The sequence below is a fragment of the Gastrolobium bilobum genome, unplaced genomic scaffold, assembly GCF_033153095.1.
Source record: "Gastrolobium bilobum isolate Gb01-03AN ecotype WA unplaced genomic scaffold, APGP_CSIRO_Gbil_v1 utg52614, whole genome shotgun sequence".
Taxonomy (NCBI): domain Eukaryota; kingdom Viridiplantae; phylum Streptophyta; class Magnoliopsida; order Fabales; family Fabaceae; genus Gastrolobium; species Gastrolobium bilobum.
The window spans coordinates 1-25,927 of NW_026896882.1; the positions used below are offsets into that span (position 1 = coordinate 1).

The following is a 25,927-nucleotide window of genomic DNA, read 5'->3' on the forward strand; positions in this document are numbered from 1 at the left end:
AGCATCACATAGGTAATAGTATCCTACATCACAAGTTACATTTAACTTATATCAAAACATGTAATGTATTATCGTTAAAAAATTCACCAACAATAAATGATAAACAGCAAAAAGAGTCATAGTGCATACCTTTGGGAACCTTCAAACCGTCTGGACGACTTATCGCTTCTCTTAGAACCCTAGAATCTGCAGCTGATCCCTCCCAACCAGGCAAGACGAAAATAAACTGACCATCTTGAGAACAAACCCCTAAAACATTAGTTGTTATGTCACCCTTTCTAGTCCGGTATCTGGCCTTATCCGCTTGTAAGGGGTTAATCTTTATGTGTGTCCCATCAAGTGCTCCCAAACAATTCTATAATTCAATTTATAAAATTAGTAACACGGACACACGCTTGGTAATTGAAATGTATAATTGAATTATACAAGGACGTGGACTAGTAACTAACCTTGAACCACTTCCACTTATCATCGGTCGAGTTTTCCGGGATTGGCTCAGGTCGTTTTAGTATAACAGTATGACAACGTAACACTGCAAGCAAAACATTAGAGAACTGTCTACTAATGGTTTCTCCCGATCTCATGAACTGTCTTTTAATTATCCTGTTCTTGACATCGTGAGCCAATATGTGAAGAAAGATTGCAACCATTTCCTCTACACCCATATAGTTCGTCGGTTGAAGTTGACCAACGGTTTTAAGCAACTCACACAAGTTATGAAAACACCTCCTATCCATCCTTGTATTCTCTATACACGCCGTGTCACTTATGTGAACAATCCTAAGGAAGTTGACTTCCCTTACTCTAGCCCTCCGACGATGGTCCACTGAGACTCTCATGCGTCTATTTCTCCGGTTTTCAGCAATGCGTAACAAAACAGCACATATACTGACAAGCATGTTAGTCAGTTGATGCAAAGACTCCAAATGCGATGTAATGAGTACGAGTATGACACTCAAATCCATTCCATTGTCGATGGCCATTATCTAACACGTGAAGGACAAATATAATAAGTTAAGTAATAAAAAAAAATGTATCTTACTCATCGTATTGAAGTTAATAAACATTTGTATATTTGGAAACATAACATCTCACGGAGATCATTCATAATAAATTGGATTCCTTTGAAATCATGTTATGAGAGATGAAGTTTATGTATAATATGAAGATAATAAACATTAATGAACAACCTGCTCTATTCTTATAATTTATCTTCCTTTATCATTTAACCTTTTTAAGTCTACTGCAGATGGTACTCCATAGCCTTTTTTTCTAAAAAAAAATAACATAATAAAATAGCTTAATCAACCAAAGACAGCAGAAAAATGTAAGACAAGAATAAGATGCATGCCAGAAGGAGTAAATAACAAAGGTGTTACTTGTCAAAGGTGAAATAATAATAATACTACACATGATACAATGATAATACTTTTTATATAGCAGTGCTTATATAAGCCCGAATAAAACTTGGACCAATTTGAGTTTTCTACCTTCCAATTCCAAATTCTCAACACTGTATAAAAAAAATAAGGATTATATTTATAAATTTTTTAAATATACATATATACTTGAGTGTACACTCTCCAGAATATACAATATAATTTCTAAAAGTTTATAAATAAAAAATTTAAAAATATAATATTCCCCTTAATTATTCAAACAAGCCTGTTTATACAGTTTTCAGTGGATTTTGAAGGACACAACCACAAGTTACAAATCACGGTTTTCAGTGGTTTTTGAAGGACACAACCACAACCACAATCACAGTTAGTTCAGGCCATTTGTTACTACATGTGGACAATATGTACGTCTCACCTTAAAAATTGCATTCTGCAGTTCTTATATAGCAGTGCTTTCTTGCATTCACAACAAAAGGGCAACTTTCTTAGATTGGGCAGGACTTGGCTAGCATTTTGTTATTTTGTAATTCAAAACCTCAGGGGTGATGCATCCATGCTCCCTTCTTCCTACATTCCTCAATCCTCACTAAATTAACAATATATTACTCACTAACCTCTTCACTAAACTTCACCTTAAGCCACCTAAGAAATTTAACAAAAATGTTTCTCATCAATGACACCAATCGAAGGTCACTCTAACCATAGTCAACATGTTTCTCTGAGGCCTACATTGGATGAGAAATAGTAGTGCAAAAACCCATCAAAATATAAGCTGGGTCACAATGGAATTAAGGTAGCCCCTGTTACACTTTGTCCAGGCAAAAACCCATCATAATATAAGCTGGGTCACAAAAAAATATTTGGGTTGAGTGGCAGAACACCTGCTTGAACCTTTGAGAGGGAATACTAAACTGCTCATAGAGTGCAATCTTATTCCTAGGTGGTGCTCTTGGCCCTCCCTTCTCCGTATCATTGACATGGAGTCTAGGGAACATTGGCCCAATTATCTTCTCATCATCCTTCCCTCTCTTCATGCTTACTCTTCCTAATAATATAACACACAACCTCCCAATAGTTTTTTTATGTTAAATTGAAAACACGCACCCAAGGCATAATCCTCTAATACACAAACTCAAATCAATCTCACTTAGACAACACAATCAACTCATAATCGTCAAGCTCCAACTAACTAAGAGATTGTGGCTCAGAAACACAATTTAACTAATGAATCTACCCACTTTCTCGATATGATACCAAATCTCAACTTTTCCCAATTGGGTACCAGGCAGAACTATGGATACACACTCGATCTTGCTTAAAGCTTGAAATTACTCAAAACAATGATGAAAACCCCAAGGCAGAGAAGAGAGGGGGTAAAGTAGAAGTCAACAAAAATTCACTAAAAAGCTTGAGATTACCGAAATCCAAAGAGAGATTGTGATTCTGAGTAGTGGATGAGATTCACTAAAACGGAACACGAAGACTCCGCTGTGTTGGCATACGATGGGGATGGAACCAGGATCTACAAAACATCAAAGAGACAAAGATGAACAAAGAGAAGCTGGATCAGGTCGATAGTTCTGGAGGAAACAAACCTTCTGTCGACAACCACCATGCAATTCGGTGTTCTTCCGGGAAAGCCAACTCCAACAACTGCTCTTCAACCCACGCCTCTATGCAAAACTCAACGCCAGCTGCTGACCACAGAAGGAAGACAAAATCTTATCATCGAGGAGGGTATAATGGGTCACCAAAAAGTGTGTCTACAGTAGCATATCCGGGTTTTTATCAAAAACCACATGCAACTTTGCTTTCTAAACAGTGCAAAAATGTTGGTTTTTGAGTCAAACTTGGGAAACACATGCAACTTAGATAGATAGTTATTTGGACAAAATCCTTCAAAACAAACGTGGGCTTTAAGAAATCCTTAGTTCATATAGATAGGTAAATATTCAAAAGACCCAAACCAAACAGCACCTAAAGAAATTTTTTTTCTCTCTTTTTGCATTTTCTTTTTCTCTCACTCCCCGTCGCAAAACATACAAATATATTTCATTGGAGGATTTAAAATTTAGAGTATAAAATCGATACATTAGAACTTAGAAGCCCACCCTTGTCTGTCTTACTCAAAGGGAAATGATATTATAACAATTAATCAGTGTTACTATCAATTAATTTCATCGTTAGATCGATTATGTTGATTAACGGTTATTTTTTTTTTCCATCTGTGTAGGATTATGATTTCTATATTTAATACTTTATATTTATATTTATCTTTATATGATTATGATTTCTCATATTTAATGTTTTCACATTAAATATGGAAAATCATGACCATACAAAGATGGAAATAAATATAATCAATTAGATGATCAACATAATTGATATAACGATGAAATTAATTGGTAGTAACATTAGTAGTAACATTTGTAGTAATACTAATTAATTGTTAGTACCATTCATTTATTAGTAATTTCATTTTAATTTTAAATTTCAATTCAAAGTGATTCTAATGAGAAATGACATTCAGTACTGTTATTATTATGACTTTAAAAAAAAAAACTAGACGAAAAAGGAGAAAGGAGTGAGATTCTCTATCTCTCACACAGTCCCATGTTTCGTTATTATTCTGAAATAAATATTTATTTATTTATTTCTCTCTCTCTTTCCATATAATTAAAGGGAAAAGTATCTATGCTTTTGAAGGATGTAACACTACATCATTTTAAATAAAACGCAGCGTTTCGTTTGAAAAATCAATTTATTTCTTTGTTCCAAATGTATTGTCCCTTCTCATCTCTCTGCAACCAAGTGGTATTCTTTCCCCTCAAACTTGTTTTTCCCTCATTCTCTTTTCCATTCTCATAGTTGGTTTTTCTTCGATTTCGTTCTCACCTAAACACTTTGATAAAACCATCGATTCAGATTTATCTTGAAGGCGGAAAGAGATGCTGCGATAAACATCAAGCAAAGGAAACACAAAAATAGAAGATTAGCAAATACCACCAATGCAACCAATAGATGAAAAGGTAAAATCAAAAACCCTATTTCTATTTCATGACACTTGACGGACTTTCTTTTTTGGACTTTGATTCATGTTATGCGTATATCTGATTGTGCTTACTTCCCAATTTTTTTTTTCTCTTCTTCTTTTTTCCCCATTTTTAGAGCTGTGAAAATACTTGATGGAGGATATAGGAGTTGTGAGGCAAGTTGAGGTGTCTGAATTTTTACAGGTTTGATTTTTGTCCCTCTATTTAATTTTTTTTTTTTTGGGGGTCTTCCTTAGCTCCTATTTTGATAGCATTAAACTTTGCAGCTTTGGCATGGTTTTTTTCTATTTTTTATTTTCAGCTTCTCATTAATCAATTAACGCACCATGTTTAATTTGGCAAATGAAATAGAATTGTATATGTGTCTATGGTTTCCCCTTTGCTGCTGTATTAACATATTTTGATGGCTTTCAAGTTTGCAACTATTTCATGAGCTTGTTTTTAGTTTTCATATTACATCAACAAAACCCAAGTGCAATTATTTCAACTATGGGTGTGATATTTTTTTTAATCAAATATGACTCATTAATTAAATAATTCTTTTACTGATGATATCCTCTACATCAAATATGATTTATTTCAACTAAGGTGTTTTATTTTTTGGTCTTGTGAATATAGGTTGTGTGCAAAACTATCAATTTTATCTGATTTTACAAATGTCTAAGAAGTTTGAAAAGATATTAAGGCATCACATTAGAATTACTAGAGTGTTTCAGTGCATCAAAATTCAATTGAGAAAGACAATCATGAGTTTGTTATAATGGATCACTCCCAAATAATAACTATTGAAGACATTGACGTGAGTGGGAGTTTAGCACGTTATGATGATGTTGTTGATTTGGAGAAAGACACTGATGAGTTTGTTGATGATGATGAGTGTGAAATTATGGAAGATGAAGATGGTGATCATGTGCAAAATGTTGTACTTGAAATTGTGGGAGATGATATCAATGAATTTAGTGAGACTAGTTTTTTATGTAGGGTCTTTGGGACATCAGAAGAAGCTTATGTTTTTTATAATGATCATGCAAAAGGTAAGGGGTTTGGAATACGTAAGCAATTTTTTAACAAGAGTGCAAGAACACAGCAAATATATAGGTGGAGGTATGTGTGTTCGAAAGAAGGCATCAAGAAAGTGAATGATAAAGTAGTTAAAAGGCGAAGGGATACAAGGACTAATTGTTTGGCGATGTTACAAATAAAGTTGGTGGATGGAGTATGGAAAGTGGAGAAGTTCAATGATACACACAATCATTCATTGATTAACACTCCATCAAAGGTGAAGAAGTTTTCTTCTCAGAATGAATTACGACGCTCAAAGTTTACTAAATCTCTTGTTTCTATGCTTTCTGAGGAGGGTTTAACTTCTTCAAAAATCTCAAAGGTGGTGAATGCTATGGACAAAGAAGTTAATATTACTCCAGTGCAAATCTCCACTATTATATCAAGCCAACGAAAGAATAATGTGGGGCGAGAATGTCAAGGCATCATTAAACACTTTCAAAGGAAGTCTGTTCTTGATGGATCTTTTTATTTTGATATGCATTTAGCCGAAGATGGAACATTAAGAAGCGTATTCTGGGCGGATGGTAGGTCAAGAGCAGCATATGTTCAATTTGGTGATGTTCTTGTGTTTGATGTGACTTACCAAACAAATAAGTTCAAGTTTCCCTTTGCCCCTTTCGTTGGGGTTAATCACCATGGGCAATCAATTTTATTTGCAGCCGCTTTGTTAGAAGATGAAACAGAGGCAACATTTACATGGTTGTTTGAACAATTTCTGGAATGTATGTTTGATAAGTCTCCTATTGCTATTATCACTGATCAAGACAAAGCTATTGGAAAAGCAATTGCCAAAATATTTCCAAAAGCACGACATCGTTTTTGTGCGTGGCACATGAAAAAACATGTTATGGAACACACTCAAGCACTACGCTCACAATTTAAGGAGAGTTTTGATGTTGACTTTCGTGCATGGTATAAAAGTCGAAGCATTGATGAGTTTGAAGGCAGCTGGGAATCATTGAAGACTAAATATGATATTAAAGAAGGAACTTGGTTGGCTAACATGTATGTTTCACGTCATCATTGGGCAAAGGTATATTTGAAAGATACTTTTTGGGCTGGAATGACCACAAGTGGCCGAAGTGAGAGCATCAATGCTTTTTTTGATGGATACGTCAACTCCAACACAATGTTAAATGACTTTGTTACTCAATATGACAAAGCAATTAAGAGTAGGAGGGATGCTGAAGAAGATGAAGATTTTAAAACTAGAAATACAAAAGCAATTTTGGAGACTACTCATCAAATTGAAGCAATAGCTGGTGAGCGTTACACAAGAAAAATATTTAATATATTTAAAAAGGAGTGGATGGAAGCTGTTCTTCATTATGAGCATGAAAAGATTTTAATGAATGAAGATCTAATCAGGTACAATTAGGAGTATATGTTAAATTGATGCAAAAGATTTCAAATGGTTTTCTTTGATCTCCTTTTCTTTTAGGTACAAGGTGGGGTCTCACGAAGTTGATAAAGAGTGGTGGGCAATTGTTGACTATCATTTGACAGAAACCTTCACAGCTGATTGTTCTTGTGGAAAATTTCAGACTATGGGAATTTTGTGCAAACATATTCTATATATTATGAGGAGGAAAAAATTAAAAACCCTTCCTGAAAAATATATTTTGTCTAGATGGACCATGAATGCAAGCTATAAGGTTGAAAATCTTGTAGGTGATCATGCTGATACACCCACTAAGGAAGTTAGTGCATTGTTCTTGTGGTCGCTTCACTCCAAGTGCAATATGGCTATTTCCGAAGCAAGAGATTGTATGTCTGAAATTAGAAAGTTTGATGATTTTCTTGCTGACTTTATTAGACAGCAACTGGAAAGAAAGAGAAATATAATTGAAGATGAAGCAATTCCCCAAGTTGTTCCTTCACTAACTCCCGAAATTCTTTCACAAGTTTCACTCATTAACTATGTGCGTGATCCCATGCATCCAGTCAAAACTAAAGGGCGTCCAAAGGTTGCTTCACGATTGAAATCAAGCATTGAGTTGATTTCAAAACAACATAAGACTTGTAGTTATTGTGGAGGAAAGGGTCACAATAAAACCAGTTGTGAGAAGCGCAAGGTATTTCTTTATAGATGTGTTTTCAATCTTAAACTTGATAATGAGTTTATTCTAATTCATTTGTAGATGGATATTGCAAGAGAGAAGCAAAAGGAGTAGTTTTATTGCACATATATTAGCTATTGTATTTTGGTAAGCACCAATTTATTACGAACAGTTTTTAGATATTCTAATTTCAAATTATGAGTTCAAAGCTGCTTATATTTTTACTTATTGTGATTTTTCAGGTACAAAGATAACTATTTGTCAGGTTGGTGACATTTTTTGTAGAAGATTTTTGGATGGGATATTTTTTGTAATGTAGTTTTGTCTATAAATTAGTAGTGATCCTATAAATTAATAGTGATCCCCATTTTGTATAAGATTTTTGGATGGGATATTTTTTGTAGGATCACTTTTGTCTATAAATTAATACATTGATCCTATAAATTAATAGTGATCCCCATTTTGTAGAAGATTTTTCAGGGGATTTTTTTTGTAAAGTAGTACATTGATCCTATCAACCATGAAAATATCCTTTGTTGAGGAACCAATAGTTGCTGGAACTCAATCGATTATGGAGCCATGGTGTAGGAACCAATAGTATATAAGTCAAAAGAAAATGTCCCCAAGACAATAATTGTACTAAAATAAACCAAAGCAATATAAAGGAGGTAATCAAACTCGAGCAAATAGTATTTTTGCTGATAGTATATAACTCTGGTAATTCTAATGAAATGGTTTAAAGGAGTGATGCTTCAATAATGATACACACTCTTCACATTTAAGCGGAAAGGGGGATTAGGGATGGTTGATAGGAGAAGCAAAACCTATTGTCCACGTTTTGTGAGAAGATCAATTTGACTCTTGTAATCATTATCATCGTACCACACTATAACTTCAAATCTACCAAAAATAATCTGATATCAAGTTCAATATAGAATGACCATCAATTTTATATTTGAGGTGCAATTTCTCAGAACAAAGAGACATGGAATCTGTTTTTAATAATGGAGACTTATAATCTATATAAAAACGTATATTATATGATGCTAATTCAAATAAAGGGACAAAAATCAAATCTGTAAAAATTCAGACACCTCGACTTATCCTCCATCAAGTATTTTCACAGCTCTAAAAATGGGGAAAAAAGAAGAAGAGAAAAAATAAATTTGGGAAGTAAGCACAATCAGATATACGCATAACATGAATCAAAGTCCAAAAAACAAAAAAAAAGTTTGTCAAGTGTCATGAAATAGAAATAATGGAGTTCTAATCCAGAAAATCATTCAGAGTATCAATTTGAATATGTGGAAGTCCTATCTGATTTTGATGAAGATGTTGGCATTAAAGTTGCTTATGTTGGCAAAGTGAAAGGGTTTGTTAGTCTCTTTCTGCAAAATGTGCAGAATGGAGTTCGCTTATTTTGTGTTCCACCTAATGAGTTATATAGGTTCTCGCATCGGATTCCTTCATATAAGATGGCTGGTGATGAAAGGGAAGAAAAACCAACTATGAGAATGGAAAAGTGAATGAGGGAAAAGCAAGTTTGAGTGAGGGAAAAGAATACCGCTTGGTTGCAGAGAGATGAAAAGGGACAATAGATTTGGAACAAAGAAATGAACTGATTTTTCAAACGAAACGCTGCGTTTTATTTAAAATGATGTAGTGTTACATCCTTCAAAAGCATAGATACTTTTCCCATAATTAAAACACTAATTTTGCGCGCTCTCAACTTTCTCCGTTGAAATTGAAAGCTCCTTCCCCGTTTTCTCTCTCTAAATTTCTCTCTCTCTCTCTCTCATGGCATCGGCGCGTGATGAGAACCCTTACGAAGGTGGAGGAGGGTTCGGCAAGTTCCGAAAACGACCGTTTCGGAGAACGCAAACGACGCCGTTCGATCGGCTGCTGACAGCGCTGAGAAACCCTAGCAGGAACAATGGTTGGTTCTCGAAGCTCGTTGATCCCGCACAGAGGCTCATCGCTTCTAGCGCCAACATGCTCTTCGCCTCCGTCTTCCGCAAGCGCCTTCCTCCACCACCACCACCACCACGTTCTTCAGGTATCTTTCCCCTTTTTTTGTTTAAATTAACTTATTAATTCATTTTAATTGAACGAAGCTTTTGTGATTTTTATTATTTTTTATTAACTTTTTTATGCGAATTGCTGGTTTTGTTTTTCAATATTTTTTCCTTTTTGGTTTCTGAGTAAATCTAATCTCTTTCGGTGTTATTGCTACTAAATAATGTCAAATACTTCAATTTTGAAAGCATTTAAGTTAGCAATTTTGTTGTTATTGTTATTGATTATCGTTTTACGTTTCAAAAGTAATTGATTTTTAGTTCCTATATTGTGGGATGTTATGTTTCTGAAAGCTTGAAAATTTTGTAATCTTCTGATAGTCACTACACTTAATAACAAGTCTTTGATTTTCTACCCAACATAGGACCCCAATAGTTAGGGCAGTGCTAAAACATATCATGAATGAATTATTACATTGAATTTGTATGTGTTGATTCGGTTAAAAGGATAGAACTCAGCAAGACTAAAATCACTCTCCGAACCGACAAGTGAGGGTTGAGATGAGGGCAATCCTTGTACGTAGCCTTATTATCTCATATTTGTAAAGAAACTGTTTATTGGATTTGAACCCATGACGTTTCAGTCACAAAGAAGCAACTTTACCAATTCTACGGGCTTGCCTTCTTTTAGAACTCGGTGAGACTAACATTCAAAAATAGGGAGGTAAATGAATTGGATGTAGAGTCTTAGACTGGTTCCCATAGTTTGTGAACAATATCTTCAAGAACATGATAGACATGGTATAATTTGTACACAAATGATAGTGTAACTCAGTGATTAAGTTTTTGGCTTGCATATCTAATTTCTAAGCTGAGAGTAGGACATTGTAAATGAGAAATGGGGGCCAAAGGCTATGAAATTTTTCTGTGGGCTCACTGCTCTCCTAACTTTTCATAATGGTATATACTATGGGTAACTTTTTGTTGTAACTTTTCAGTGACTTTTGATTTATTTTTTCCTTTTCATTGTGTGCGACAATGTTAATGGTTGTCAAAAGCGGATGATTCACAACATCAGTTGTATGATTTGATTTGAGTCAATGGGTGAACGATTCAGATCAACGATTGAATTGCTGGCTGGCCTTAATTGCACCATGAATTTAGTATTGCATAATCTAGTGCAGAAAGAAATGTACGAAGATTGCGTTGCCACTGTAATTATTTGGGTAATGCGGGTCGCGATGTCCGGTTGTGTATGACCCAATGCGACCTGAAGGTCAAGGACACATGATTTTTTTTTTAAATAAAGGGTAAAGTAGAACAGTGTGTTTTGGCCTTGCTGTGTACTCAAATTACACTTGGATGGTACATTTCGTGATACCATTATCAACAGCACTATTTTTTAAGTGTGGGATTCTGAGACCCAAGAAAGCTTATTTTTTTATTCCTCTTTCTCTGAAATAAAGTCTTGACACTCCCAAAGACCATAGTATTTTTGGACTTGGTTACTTATGTGTTATTAGTTTTTTATTTATTATCTTACATCTGAATTGATGGCGACACTCAATTATGACTTTCTGACGTAAGACTTTGTTTTTTTATTCATACATTGAGCAGTGTACATAATATATTATTTATGTGATATATTTGGAGCTATTTTTTATTGTGTTTCTGAATCTTACGATTTGATATGATTTCTAATTCATGATTCAAAAGTAACTTGGCGATTCATGATTTGAATTGTGATTTGATAACCTTGGTGTGTCCTTTTATTATATTAAAGTAAATCACATGATTCAATGTTTTTCCGTTATGTATATTTATTTACCTTTTTTTTTTGGGCACAGAAGCAGTGCAGGAAGCGAGGGACAATCACCAGGAAGCAGCTGTCTTTGTAAGTATGCATGCTTCACATATGTTGTTTGCTGTTTTCATAGGAATAATTTTTTGGGTGTGATTTTATTTTTCCATCATGCTATGAAAAATAATTTGGGTGTTCCTTTGTTTAATGACAATGTCTTAATATTATACCAAAGCTACTGCAATATATGTGTTCATGCTAAAGAAATTATATTAATTTTTATGCCTCTTATTTATTTTTTGTCTTCCAACCTATCTAGGTGTATATTGTATCTTCGATGTAGTTAAGGACACTTTAAGGGGCAACATATTCGTTTTGTAGTGTCATATTGCATTCGAAGATATGTTTAGTTAGCACAATTCGTGCTTTGATACCCTCCACAAGGGTTCTTTTGGGGCATTCAACTTAAAGGGGAAACATTCATTTGTAGTGTCATATTGCATTCCAAGATAGGTTTAGTTAGCACAATTCGTTCTTTAGGACCCTCCACAAGGGTTCTTTTGGGGCATTCAACTTTAAGGGGAAACATATTCATTTGTAGTGTCATATTGTTTCAACTCCATATGTTACTTCCAGCGTACGACAATTTTATTCATACCTATCTTTGATATATAAGTTTGATTATATTTTTTGGAGTGGTCATGTATAACCATATGCTGTCCATAGGTTTCTATTGATGATGTTGCTTCACCTGTCGAGCTTGCTAAGGCTTACATGGGGAGCAGGCCTTCCAAGGTATCCCAATCAATGCTGGGCTTGCGAAATCCTCCAAGAGAGGATCCAACTCTACTACGAAATCAGCACTTTGCTCAGAAATCCCCAGTTATGTCAATTGTGCCAAGGGCAACTACCCTTGCTCGGGTTCATGAAAATGGCTTTGTGACCCCAAGATCTCATGGAAGATCAGCAATATATAGGATGGCTCGAACACCTTATGCCAGAGTTTATCCAACATCTACGCTCAAGGTTTGCCATTTACTAAATGGTACTTTGCATAATTCTGTTTCTAGTGTTGAGATTTTTATTGGGTTTCTCTAACTTTACAGGGTGTTGGCGTTGCTGTTGAAGGTGAGCCATCATCTTCAGCTCAGTATGCACTGGATCATGATATGCTTTCTGGCTCTAAACAAAGGGTATACATACTTGTGATTATAAGTCCTATCCTTTCAGTGTACATTCTAGAGTTCTTTTTCAGAGATATGTTCCTGGATTTCACCTTTTTTCCCTCCCCATTTTTAGCAGGCATTAAAACGTAGAAGTTCTGTATTAGATAATGATATACGATCTTTTGGTCCTATACGCCGAATCCGTCACAAGTGTAATCTTCTATCTAAAGGCTTAACCTTACCTCATTCAGGCGCCCCCTTATCTATAGCTAGGAACAGAGTTGGCATTGATGCTGCTCAGCAACCTTCATCTTCCATGCAGAAGCCTATTCTATTGGGTGAAGTTAAGCATAGGCATACGAAATTGTCAGCAGAAAATGTTGATGACACCATGCCTAGTACTAGCTTTCCTCCTTTATCTTCAAAATCTAGCGAGATGGCCTCAAAAATACTTGATGATGCCTACCCTAATGGAGCCGTTTCTTATCATCCACACAAAAAGAGGGCATTCCATATGAGTGCACACGAGGTTTGATATTTTGCAACTGTTTGATGGTTTCCTGTAGTTATCTTGATTTTAAATATTAGAAATTCTTATGTGACTTTTATATATATATATATATATATATATATATATTTGTGGGAAGAGCTGGTACTATTAATCTTGTTGTTTATAGTGATTTGTTGCTTTTTTCCATTAGCTCCCAAATTATGATTAGTGAAGCTATAGCTAAGATTTATATTTTTTTGTTTCTTATACATTTGGTTTTGATTCCTGATAGAGTAAAGTGAGTTAATTTTTCAAATGAAAAATATGATTCAATGTTAGATGATGTTTGTTTACTATCCTCTCTCTCTTTTTCTGCCTTAAGCAGCAAATTCTTGAATGTAAATATGTAATTTCTACTTTGAGGAATGAAATTTTTTATGAAGATTTGTTTTTTGTTCGCTTTTGTGTGTGTGTGTGTGTGTGTGTGTGTGTGTGTGTATATATATAGGGTTAAATGTTTCTCATGTTACAAGAGATAAAATTATTTTCTCTGACCCCAAAACAAAGTCATATTGGTGTTGGGGGGATTTTTTTTTTTTGTCAATTTGGTACATGTTGGGGCTGTATTAGTCATTATCATGACAATTTTTTCCCCAAACTCGAAATGACATGGTTTTAGGTATCTCATGTAAAAGGAGAAACACTTAATCCATATATACATGTTATATGTAACATGTATATATATGTATGTGATAATTTGTTGCATGTCACGTGACAAATTATAAAGGTTTGTTTAATTTTTATTACAAGGATTGTTGAACAATTATACAATTGTTTGGTTTTTAATTTAGCCCAATGTTGTCATTTGATCCATGTAGCTGAGCCCACCTGGTGGGATAATGCTTGATGGTTGTTGTTTTGTATTTTACACTTTCTGTGTAACTTATTGAAGCTTATGAAGTTCTTGTTGCAAAAATTACAATTTGCTTCTTCTAGGTATCCATATCAAGTTCATGTCATTCTATATTCTTAAACATTATTCACTCGATAAGCTTTTTGGACTTTGTTCATGGTAAGTGTCTATTTTTCCGCAGATCTGAGATTGATCATTTGACAACGCTTATCCGTTCAAGAACCGTGGATCCACCTGTTGGGGAAGACGGGAAGAGGACAGAAGTGGTTCCATCAGATCCAATGTTGCCTCGTGTTCAAATTGAAGAATATCCCAAAACTCCAGCACTAGAAAATGGGATTGAAAACCATCTTGTTTCAACTCCATATGTTACTTCCAGCGTACGACAATTTTATTCATACCTATCTTTGATATATAAGTTTGATTATATTTTTTGGAGTGGTCATGTATAACCATATGCTGTCCATAGGTTTCTATTGATGATGTTGCTTCACCTGTCGAGCTTGCTAAGGCTTACATGGGGAGCAGGCCTTCCAAGGTATCCCAATCAATGCTGGGCTTGCGAAATCCTCCAAGAGAGGATCCAACTCTACTAAGAAATCAGCACTTTGCTCAGAAATCCCCAGTTATGTCAATTGTGCCAAGGGCAACTACCCTTGCTCGGGTTCGTGAAAATGGCTTTGTGACCCCAAGATCTCATGGAAGATCAGCAATATATAGAATGGCTCGAACACCTTATGCCAGAGTTTATCCAATATCTACGCTCAAGGTTTGCCATTTACTAAATGGTACTTTGGATAATTCTGTTTCTAGTGTTGAGATTTTTATTGGGTTTCTCTAACTTTACAGGTATGTATACCCTTTGTTTAGAGCCAGAAAGCATATCATGATCCAGTGCATACTGAGCTGAAGATGATGGATCATGATATGCTTTCTGGCTCTAAACAAAGGGTTTACATACTTGTGATTATAAGTCCTATCCTTTCAGTGTACATTCTAGAGTTCTTTTTCAGAGATATGTTCCTGGATTTCACCTTTTTTCCCTCCCCATTTTTAGCAGGCATTAAAACGTAGAAGTTCTGTATTAGATAATGATATACGATCTTTTGGTCCTATACGCCGAATGCGTCACAAGTGTAATCTTCTATCTTCTAAAGGCTTAACCTTACCTCATTCAGGCGCCCCCTTATCTATAGCTAGGAACAGAGTTGGCATTGATGCTGCTCAGCAACCTTCATCTTCCATGCAGAAGCCTATTCTGCTGGGTGAAGTTAAGCATAGGCATACGAAATTGTCAGCAGAAAATGTTGATGACACCATGCCTAGTACTAGCTTTCCTCCTTTATCTTCAAAATCTAGCGAGATGGCCTCAAAAATACTCCAGCAACTTGATACTTGGGAAGAAACAACAGGCTCCACTGCTGTGGCCGAGAAAACTACCTCTGCTACTGAAACTGATGTACAGGAGATTCCCCCAGCTTCATCTGTAGTATTGCCATCCAAAAGTTTTACAACAGATGGTTCACCTCCTGTTAGGTCTGCTGATGGATCTACATTTGGTCAGAAGGTTGATATACCAACGTCCATAAATTCGTCTATCCCTGATCCTACTTTTAAGCCAACAATGGGTGCAGTGTCAGTAGCTGCACACACAATTTTGGGTTCCGAGAAGTTTAATTCACAAAATGGATCAGTTGTTAATCCTCCCCTGTTGAACTTTGGGAATAAAGTTGTTCAGTCAACAGAGGTGACTGCTGCTGATGCTCCATCAAAGGAGTCTACTAAATCAGGTCCAATATTTGGTTTGGATAAAGTTGCATCGTCAAAGGAGCCAGGTGCTGATGCTCCGTTATTTAACTTTTGGCATCAACAAAAATGTTGATTATGTTCCCCAAGTCCCATTTGCTTTCTCATCATCAGTTGGTGGTGAATCTGGTGGTCTCAAATTTGGTGCTTCTTCTGACTCAAAGATGACGAGCTCAATCAAGTTAGTGTATGTAATTTTGGCTTGTTTTAAAAACACTCTCAAAATAACCCTTTACTCATCTACATTATTTTCTAGTTTATATAGATTTGTGTCTGTTCTGTTGACTTCTTTTCAGTAAAGAAAAAAGAATGTCTCTAATGAGTTATGGGAGTATATTTTTCTTTCACAATAACTTTACTTTTCCCCATGTTTGCTATAATAAGTTTGTCTTAATTTAATACTTTTCATTCTTCCCTGCTACTGTTCCGGTGTCATTTGATTTGTAAAACACATTTTGCATTCACAGTTTCATGGTCGTTGACTCGCCAAATTTATCAAGTGGTGATTAGTTGTTATCTTGAGTTTTGGTTCTCATTTTTAAAGTGAATTTTGAACTTTTTCGTGTTTACTTTTTGCAATTTGACTGTGATTTCTGTGATGTATCATAATAATACTGTTCTTATTGACACACTGTTCAGTTGGGTTTGTGAAGAGATATAAGGGATCTTACATTATGTTTAGTGAAGTGTTACAATGAACAAATATATTAAATGTTCCCTTCATTTGCAGCTCCACTACTGTTCCTGTTGCTGTTGATTCAATGCCAAAAGTTCTTGAATCAGATAATGCTGATGCTAAGACTAATATAGTTGCTGGATCTTCTCCTCCGTCATCAGAGCCAGCTGTTTCATCTGCAGCATCGACATCATTGTTGACATCACCTGCTAATATATTTACTTTTAGCAACAGATTAAATCAAGATAATGGACGTGTTGCTTCAAGCGCTACATTTGCCTCTACATTTCCATCTGTTGGTACAAATAGTTTTAGTCGGAATATATCCAGTAGCTCTCCCCTTAGTGTCCTGTATTGAGTAAGATAAGATATAAAAATAGTTTAACAAGTATTCTGCAAGAGTTTACCGTTATGGTCACAGCTTTTATTTATTACGCATTTTACGGTTTTAAATGCTCGCGTAATAAACGGAAAAAATTTACTCGCATTTTTATAAATGAATTGTTGTGATTGTAACTGCGCTTAATATCATAATGAATGTTAACAATACCGGTGTACAACGGGCTGTTACACCCACTGTGCGCGATTAAGCCCCTTGTGGCAGAGAATTTCTCCACGCACAGATTCACCAGGGCGCTTAAGCCCTCTCTTTTGGCGCTTAAGCCCTCTATGCGTGCATAAGCCTCCATTTTGGACGCTTAAGCCCCCTCAAATGGTTAAATCTTCAAAACTCTCGGTCTTAGGGCGCTTAAGCTTCCTCATAAGGGGCCTTAAGCGCCCTCTACCTGTGCAAAACATAAATTCTCCTGTTTTCATTTATTTCAATTGGGGAATTAACTCCCTATATCCTCTAACTTCTTGGTACCTAATTGACAATCTTACAACATCAATGCCTCAATAGTTACATCTTTTATACCATTTCATTGGACTAATCAAAATGACAAAACCATAACATGACATTCTATTAATGTATCAATATCTCAATTACATCCATGTTCTTCAAAATAAATACATGCCAAATGACTTAGCTATCAAAAGACATGATCAAAGCTATTAGCCATATACAACAAGGCAATTACCACATCAATGGTCATGGATTAAGTCCTCCAAAATACATCACATGGCCTCCAAAATATACATGTAAAAGGGGTGATATAAATGGCAAATACATCTAACAATCCTAGACAGCATGCAATCCAAAACAACAGGCTATCCCCATATAACCATCTAGCTCAAGTATGAGCACTTGCCACCAGAGGCTCCTGCAACATATGTACCTGAAAGGGGGTCCCTACAATATGGAGTGAGATATACGAATATACCTCAGTAAATCAGGGGTCCTTGGAGCATCTCTTCACCCCATAGTTCACTCACAGTATAATAGCAATAATAGTAAATAATGCAGTAAATACATATCCATGCAGTGTGTCAAACATCTCCAGGAGACATCTCTCGAGCTCTCATGTCATCCTAAGGATACTCAGATTCAAATAGTCCTACTGATTAGAGAATCTACCAAGTATGAATTACGCATCGTCATGCAACATACAAAGCATTGGGAAACACTATCCTGTGTCACACCCAATGCATACACATACGTATAACAAAGCATTAAATTACTTTATTGCAATCACGTACACTATCAACAACCACTACCCATTCAGGGTTTGGTGGAACAATAAAGGGATCAATAACCAAGTTTTGAAGGCTTACCTTAATGTGCTTCTAAGCTTAACCTTTGTTCACCACCCATAAACAATCAACAAAGCTTCACAAATTAATACCAATTCAAGTGAGCTAATCAAGCTTCATAACTTCCTCCAATGGATGGTTACTCAAGGATGATCCACTTACCTCAATTCTAGCAACACAAGAGACATAATCAGACATCCAATTCACTAATTGCTCAAAATGCTAGAACACTCATAAGCACAAGCATGAATTCTTGAAAATATCATGGTATGCCCAAATGACTATTTAAACTCATTTTTATCGATTATTTCTCATCCTTAACAACATTTACAAAGGACCTAAGCATACATCAAGCCCAAACCGCCCAATCTCGAGCCACATTTTCATAATGGAACCCTAACACACCTAACATCCTAAAATGCAAAGAAAGTAGGATTTCTAAACACCAACTCACCTAGAATCATGTAAGGAAGAGATTGCAAGTCTCCAAGTATATCAAATAACCTTCCAAGACTCTCAATCACAAGCGGGTCACCACTTTCACCTCATTTTTCTCTCTATACAAGGTTCTTTGGTAAATTATGGATTAGGGGTTGTGTTTGCCTCTCAATTCTAAGCAAGATTGGTCCAAGAACCAAGGGATTTGGTTGAGAAATGGAGAGGCTAGGTTTCTTGGTCCCTCTTCAATGGTCGCATGGTTGGGGATAAGAAGAAGAAGATGAAGAAGAAGCACGAAGAGAGTGAGGGAAAAGTGAGAAAAACTTAGTAAAATAGCTTAACTTTGGTTAGGTAACCTTTAATTGGGTAAAAACTTATCGATCTAGTTACCTCAACTCACTTTCAAACTTTACCTATTAGTTTGGAATATTTTTATCGTCATATTCCTCAATTTACTTTTACATTCCAGGTAATTTTTCCTACACACTTTTTTACCCTAAAAGTTTCACTAACTGCACCTTTTATTCAAAAAGTGACTTCATTCCTTTAATTAAGACTTTTGCTTAATTAAATCCCATAATGCATGATTAATTATTTAATCACATGCAATTTTCTAATTAATCAGGTTATGGCTATTATAACTTGCTTATTTGATTGTGTCAATAAACTCTACTTCATCTTGTAGCAGACCAAAAGCATAGCATGCATCATTGAATGAATCATGAGTGGAACTATTGAATGTTCTTATATATGTGAAGTCCATTTACCTATTCAAATGTTTTAGCGAAAGCCCAATATTAAAATTTTCTCCATTTCCATGAGACAATCTTCCAATAGCAAATCCTTTCTCTCTTGGCATCCATTTCGAACATCATTATTTACTTACAAATTTTGTAGGAAATTCATTGTGTGTAATATTGCTTGCATCAATGATTTGTTTTTTCCTCCAACCTAAGAACATAATACTCTTAATTTCTGTCATATTTAGAACATGTTGAACAATTTCGTTGTCCTTGTATATTGGGACAAGGTCCCTCTATTAGTGGGAAAACAAATAATTCTTCAAGTCGAGCACATTAGCTCCATACTTGGAGATCGACCTATTGACAGGTCAGCCCAAATACGCAATAACACGAAATACAAAAATAATGCATAAATAGAGATGAAGGAAAAGAAAAAACACAACAATTTTAACATGGAAAATCTCCTCAAATGCAGAGGAGTACAAATCACGAGACTTAGTCTCGCAAAATCTTCCACTATATAAATAGTAGGATTACAAGAGTTCTACCTTAGTGACTCACTAGAGGATTACACGAATTCTTCTTCACCCACACAACGATGTAATACAAGGTTCTTCTCTGAAGAGGTTACACGCTCAATCTTCCGTTATAGAGGAATTCTTTAACCAACTAAAATTTCTCTTTGTAATTTCATCTCATTTTATAATGGGCTAGGTCTTTCATCTTCTTTTGGAAACTTCATCATTTAATGAAGTGGTTGCAATTATTGGAATTTTTATTCAGACATTGAGTCACGCACTATTAATAACTTGTATGCTCGACTTCCACAACATTAAAGGAGGAACATATCACAACAAATCTCCCATTTCTGACTTTAATGCAATGGTTTATAAGCACGACACCCTTGCAGCACTCTTCAAATTTTCTTACTGGTACTGCCTTTGTCATCATACTAGACCAATACAAGTCGATATGCACCTTTTCTAGTTGAATATGTTTTTTCTTTATCATATATTGGATATAGTGGTAATGAATATTAGTGTGTTTTTAGCGAGAATGATAGGTAGATTCTTATTTTGTGCGAGATCTAGAGGTAGCCTTGTCTATCAAGGAGGAAATTCTCCATCCATATCATCTCCTAGCTTGCTTCAGGTGCGGTGATATATTGGGCCTCGATCATTGATAGTGTAACACAATTTGGAGTTTTGATTGCCATGACACGGCTCCCCTTGCAAAGGTAATCAAATATAATACCATACAATGGCTCCGCGCCATCACTGATAATATCGCACAACATAATATACATCATGTACATAATCTTGATACCCTAATTCACAACATATAACTTCTGTCGTCCATCTCATAATATCGCACAACATAATATACATCATGTACATAATCTTGATACCATAATTCACAACATATAACTTCTGACAAACATATTCGTCTATATAGTAGTGCACGGTACTATATCATGCACACAAAATGCAGACATCCCAGCATAGAAATTCTTCCTTGATCCTGTTTGCTCTAACCATGTGCGGGTCTGTTTCCCTGTGATGGTTCTCCTGCTACTGCTTTATGTGAAATATATATCCTCAAATGGGGTGAGAGACAACATCTCAGTAAACTCAGGGTTTATGGATAGTCATCTGCTATAAGTTTGAACATGTCTCCATCATGAGAAACCCTTCCGTCCAACTTTACCACTTCATAAAACCCTTAATCTCGAGCTTTGATACTATTGTTGGGATGTGGTCCCTCTTTCACTACAAAGCAAATAGTTCTTCAAGTCGAGCACACCAGTTCGACACTTGGAGGTCGACCTATTGATAAGTCGGCTCAAATACGCAATAACACAAAAATACAAAGTTGTAGAAATGGAGATGAAAGGAAAGAAAAAACACACAACAATTTTAACATGGAAAATCTCCTCAAATACAGAGGAGTAAAAACCATGTGACCTAGTATAGCAAAAACTTCAATTATATGAATAGTAAGATCACAAGAGTTCTTCCCTTGTGACTCACTAGGGAGTGTTTGGGATGGATAATGTGATAGAAATCTTGGGAAAGTGGGGTGTGGAATATTTGTTTTTTTTTTTTTGATAACAATGGAATATTTGTTTACTCTGTTTGGTATGGAGAATGTGATAAAAATGATGGTGTAATATTATTCCCATTAATATTTTTTTCGTTACATTGGCAAACAATATCCCATTTGAACCGTGGTATTTTTTTTTACCCATCAACCGTGAAAAGCGTTTTACATTTTTTAGACAAAATTGCCTTGAGATAAGACATGCAGATGTCTTAAAATATATGATAGAAAAGATATCCACCATCGAACGTTTCCTGATAGAAAAGATATTCAAGATTCAAAATGAAAGGGTAATTTAGTCATTTTGCTTCGAAATCCCACCAATATTTTACTACCAACTAAACACAATATCAGTAAAATTAACCCAACTTTTTCGGTAAAATTTTGGCATACCAAACACTTTTTCATAACTTACCTAGGCAAAAATGTTTACCACCATATTCCTAGAAATCTTTTTTTTCTGATGAAAAAAATATCTCCTATACTAAACACCCCCAGGATTATTACGAATTCTTCACCCATATAAGGATGGAATACAATGTTCTTTTATGAAGAGGTTACACACTCAAACTTCTATTATAGAGAGATTCTCTGACCAACTAAACTTTCTCTTTCTAATTTCATCCCATTTTATAGGTGGGGTAGGCCTTTCACATTCTTTCAGAAACTTCATCATTTAATGAAGTAGTTGCATTTATTGAAGTGATTGATCAGATTTTGAGTCATGCACTGTTATTGTCTTGCATGGTCAGTCTCCATATTATTAAAGGAGGAACACACCTCAACATTATATACAACTTACCGTTGATTTGGCAAATGAAATGGTAATCTAATCACAGTAAGCTTCTTAAAGTGAACATCAAATCCAAAAATTTCTATGCTGAATGCAAAGAAATATATATGCAAATTATAATAATTTTGAATTTCATCAATAATATGATTTATAGGATTCGAAGCATGCTTATGAAATAAAGTAGTTATCACTTTATCATTTCCTTTATGCACATAATTAAACAGATATTTGATTCAACTTGTTTGGTGTAACACCCCGTATATATCCGGCAATGTTATCATAATATCGTATTAAGCTGCGCTTAATTAAAAATGCGGAATTACTTTTTCTTTTCAATTATGATGCCATTAACATTACCAGCTTGCTTAATAATCAATTAATAAAACATCACCTGTATGTAATTGCAAATAAACAGCTAACTGAAATATCTCATAACATAGATAATAAAAGTGTGGCTCTAGTCACGAAACTACAACAACGTAGACCGGACCATCTAATAGTTTATACAACTCCAAATCAAAAGCACTAACATAAAGTGTCATGGACAATCCCCATGCTCACTCAAATAAGGCAACATGCCCAACATCAGTCTCAACAACAACATATCATAAATAGCAAAAAACATAAACAACATCCAAATCTAGTCATGCTAACATAAAGCAGTAAAACATAATCAGCTAAGCTCTGGCCTCCTGCCGCCTGAGGCATCAGTACCCATACTACCTGATCCTGAAATAAGCATTCCCCAAACGTGGGGTAAGATCTCTAATCTAGAAATCTCAGTAAGTCAGTGAGTCCTCAAGGATCTTCCACCCCAAGCTCACTTACATGTGCAATATAAGTTCAAAAGCAGTTTATCATTTATCATTTCTAAAACAATGCAATGCAACAGATAATCATGCCATGTGTGTCAATACTAATCTACTGGCCAGAGACAGTGCATGTATACGTCTATCACCTACACACCGTGCAAGTACCACTTGCATTCACCCCGGTACACCGTCTTGTATGGCGCTACATACTCAGGCTTCCCGTCAAGATGAAACAACACATGCATATTAAAAGCCATTACATGTAAAGTTCAATCAACATATCAAATATCCAAAAGCATGTACACAACATGCATAAACCATACCCCCATGGGACATGGTGGAACCACAACATGGCTAAATCGAGGACACGAAAGCTTACCTCTCAGCTAGCTATCCAATGCCACAAGCTCAAAGTCAAATCACAGCAGATCACAATCTGATATGGACCAAATATAAATCAATAACATGTACCACATGCATACAAATTAAAGACAACGCATTTTCATTACGCTTTATGTCTTAAGGCTTCTCACCAAGCCATAAGCCCTTAATCACTTGATTCTGACTTAGTTTAATTAAAACAGAAGTTCAACCTCATCAATCTAGGGTCCACAAACCCCCAATAGCCTACTGTCCTCACAGTACAGCTACTGTTCTTCGAAATCCCAGAATATCCGGATATATGTCAAGGCATATCCGGATATTCATATCCGGATATCTCCAAGCCCTTATCCGGATATCATATCCGGATATTTCGCGACAGAATGCAGTTTTTGCATTTCGCGAGATATCGCTCCCAAGGTTCCATTTTATTAAAACTGAAGTTGTAATTCTTTCCCAAAAATTCTGAGATTTTAATATGTTAAAATAGACATCACAAGCTTTCCAACGACATATCTTATGTCTCAATCGGAGTTGTATAGCTTCGGTTATGATTTTCGCAAAGTGACTGCTGCCAACTGAATTTCCAGCAACCAAGACGAGACTTTAAACTAACACTGAGTTCAACCCACTTATCCAATGGCTACGAAATTTTACAGGGTTGTAGCCCTATGTATTAGCTTCACATAGGTCCAAACAGCACTCGATTAGGAGCTCTGTAGCTCAAGATATTGAATTTTTACCAAGACAGGTTCGTTGCTGTCCCGAAATCCGGATATCCATATCCGGATATGCATATCCGGATATTTCGCGACAGAATGCATTTTTTTTTGCATTTCGCGAAGATATCCAACGAAGGTGGTTCATTTCAAGCATACAGAAGCTTAAACATGCGATTTAAGGTGTGTTTAACATTACACAACATTAAGTTATCAACTTTAATCCATTACATGCATCAAGGTTCCACTTTTAAGCATAAAAACTCAAGATCATGGGTTCAACGACTTACCCAAGCTTAAAACAGAAAAGGATGATGCTCTTGGAGCTCATTTGAAGCTCTCAAAGTTCTGACTTCTTCAAGAAACGAAAATGTAAGTTGAAGGTTGGTCCTTTCTCCACAAAGAACACACATTGAAGCTTAACAAGTCAACTCCAAGGTTCCCACAACTCAACTCTCCAACTCAGCCCTCAAAGCTGACTTCCAACAGCCTATCAACTCAGAACACAACCTCTCTACACACTCACAAGGCCACTCACACAAGGCTCAAGTGTTTGGAGGTGAAGAAACCAAGCAAAAGGTGATTACTTGGCCAAGAAATGGAGGAGAAACCAGAGGCAAGAACCCAGCAGCTGACCAGCCTCCTAACACTCACGCATGAGTCAGTTTTTTCTAGGGCAAAGTGCCCTTAATAAGGGTATTTATAACCACTTACCCAATTAACACACAGTATTAACTTTAATTGCTACGCTTAGCATTTTAATCCCAAACTTTGGAATCTGAAACTACACAATTTTCCAAGAATTATCATATTTTTCTTATAATTTTCTGAGCACATTTCCGGTACGCGCTTTTCAAAGTCAGTACCGGTTTCTAGCACCAGTTCTCATTATTTGGACTTGAAACTCGTTTTAAAAGTCCTACATATTATTCTAGTAATTATCATGCACTTATTATAATTTTCCGGGATACTTTTTCGGTACGCATTTATACCGACTAGCAGAACCAGTATCTGTACTTTTCTTCCGAAAAGCGACTTTCAGCATTCTTACTCACTAATTATAATTATTAAAGCCTCATAATAATTATTAGGGTCAATTATGGAATTATTTCCTAATTTCACATAATTAATTAATTAAATCCCTTAATTAACGGTGCGGGTTCTTACATTCACCCCACCTTTTTAGGATTTTGTCCTCAAAATCAGAAAACATACTTGTCCCGAAGCACGGGATACTGCTAGAGAAACTCGTCCTCTCGCTTCCAGAATTACCCTTCAGGAATTCTCCCCGTTCAACGTGCTCTGACCATCGAAATGATCTTGCTTCTCAGCTGCTTCTCGCCACGATCGAGAATCTTTAGTGATCCGACGGGAGTTTTCAAGTTCTCCCCAACCTCTACAACACCCGGTTGCACCATGTGCGAAGGATCCGCTACAAATTTGCGAAGTTGGGACACGTGAAACGCGTCTTGGGTGCTGTCCAAGTTCGAAGGCAAGGCAAACCGGTAGGAAACAGATCCTACTCTACCACGTAACTGGTATGGCCCAAAGAATCGCGGGCTCAGTTTCCTCACTCCAAGTGCCCGAACAACACCAGTGACAGTGAAAGCTTCAGAAACACGTGCTCACCCTTACCGAACTCCAGTGAACAATGCTCAACATCAACGTAGTCCTCCTGACGACTAAGCGCCTGCATCAACTTTCCTCTGATCATCTAACCCGACAAATGGTAATTCGGACAAGATCCAATCCAAACAACTCTTTTTATCTCCAATCTCAGACCAACAGGTAGGAGTTCTACACC

The 25,927-nt window shown here is 35.9% G+C and overlaps 3 protein-coding genes across 4 annotated transcripts; all 3 read left to right on the plus strand.

Annotated features, from left to right (window-relative positions):
• The first annotated feature begins 5,213 nt into the window (after positions 1-5,213).
• On the plus strand, positions 5,214-9,104 carry LOC133302612 (protein FAR1-RELATED SEQUENCE 5-like). The gene is made up of 5 exons (XM_061502420.1): positions 5,214-6,886; positions 6,960-7,593; positions 7,660-7,688; positions 7,821-7,843; positions 8,854-9,104. The coding sequence occupies exons 1-5, from the start codon at positions 5,214-5,216 to the stop codon at positions 9,102-9,104; spliced, it is 2,610 nt and encodes an 869-aa protein (XP_061358404.1).
• Positions 9,105-9,312: 208 nt separating this feature from the next.
• LOC133302610 (nuclear pore complex protein NUP1-like) lies at positions 9,313-13,361 on the plus strand. 2 transcript variants are annotated; one of them, XM_061502418.1, is made up of 5 exons: positions 9,313-9,634; positions 11,441-11,487; positions 12,121-12,420; positions 12,501-12,587; positions 12,697-13,361. In XM_061502418.1, exons 1-5 carry the CDS (start codon positions 9,376-9,378, stop codon positions 13,093-13,095), a joined length of 1,092 nt encoding a protein of 363 aa, XP_061358402.1. In that variant the 5' UTR covers positions 9,313-9,375; the 3' UTR covers positions 13,096-13,361. The 2 variants fall into 2 exon arrangements, with proteins under 2 accessions (XP_061358402.1, XP_061358403.1); XM_061502419.1 differs by having other exon boundaries at positions 12,812-12,979.
• Positions 13,362-13,956: 595 nt separating this feature from the next.
• Positions 13,957-16,861, plus strand: LOC133302613 (nuclear pore complex protein NUP1-like). Its single transcript, XM_061502421.1, has 5 exons — positions 13,957-13,988; positions 14,103-14,343; positions 14,433-14,732; positions 15,024-15,956; positions 16,500-16,861. The coding sequence occupies exons 1-4, from the start codon at positions 13,957-13,959 to the stop codon at positions 15,843-15,845; spliced, it is 1,395 nt and encodes a 464-aa protein (XP_061358405.1). The 3' UTR covers positions 15,846-15,956; positions 16,500-16,861.
• Positions 16,862-25,927: the final 9,066 nt, after the last annotated feature.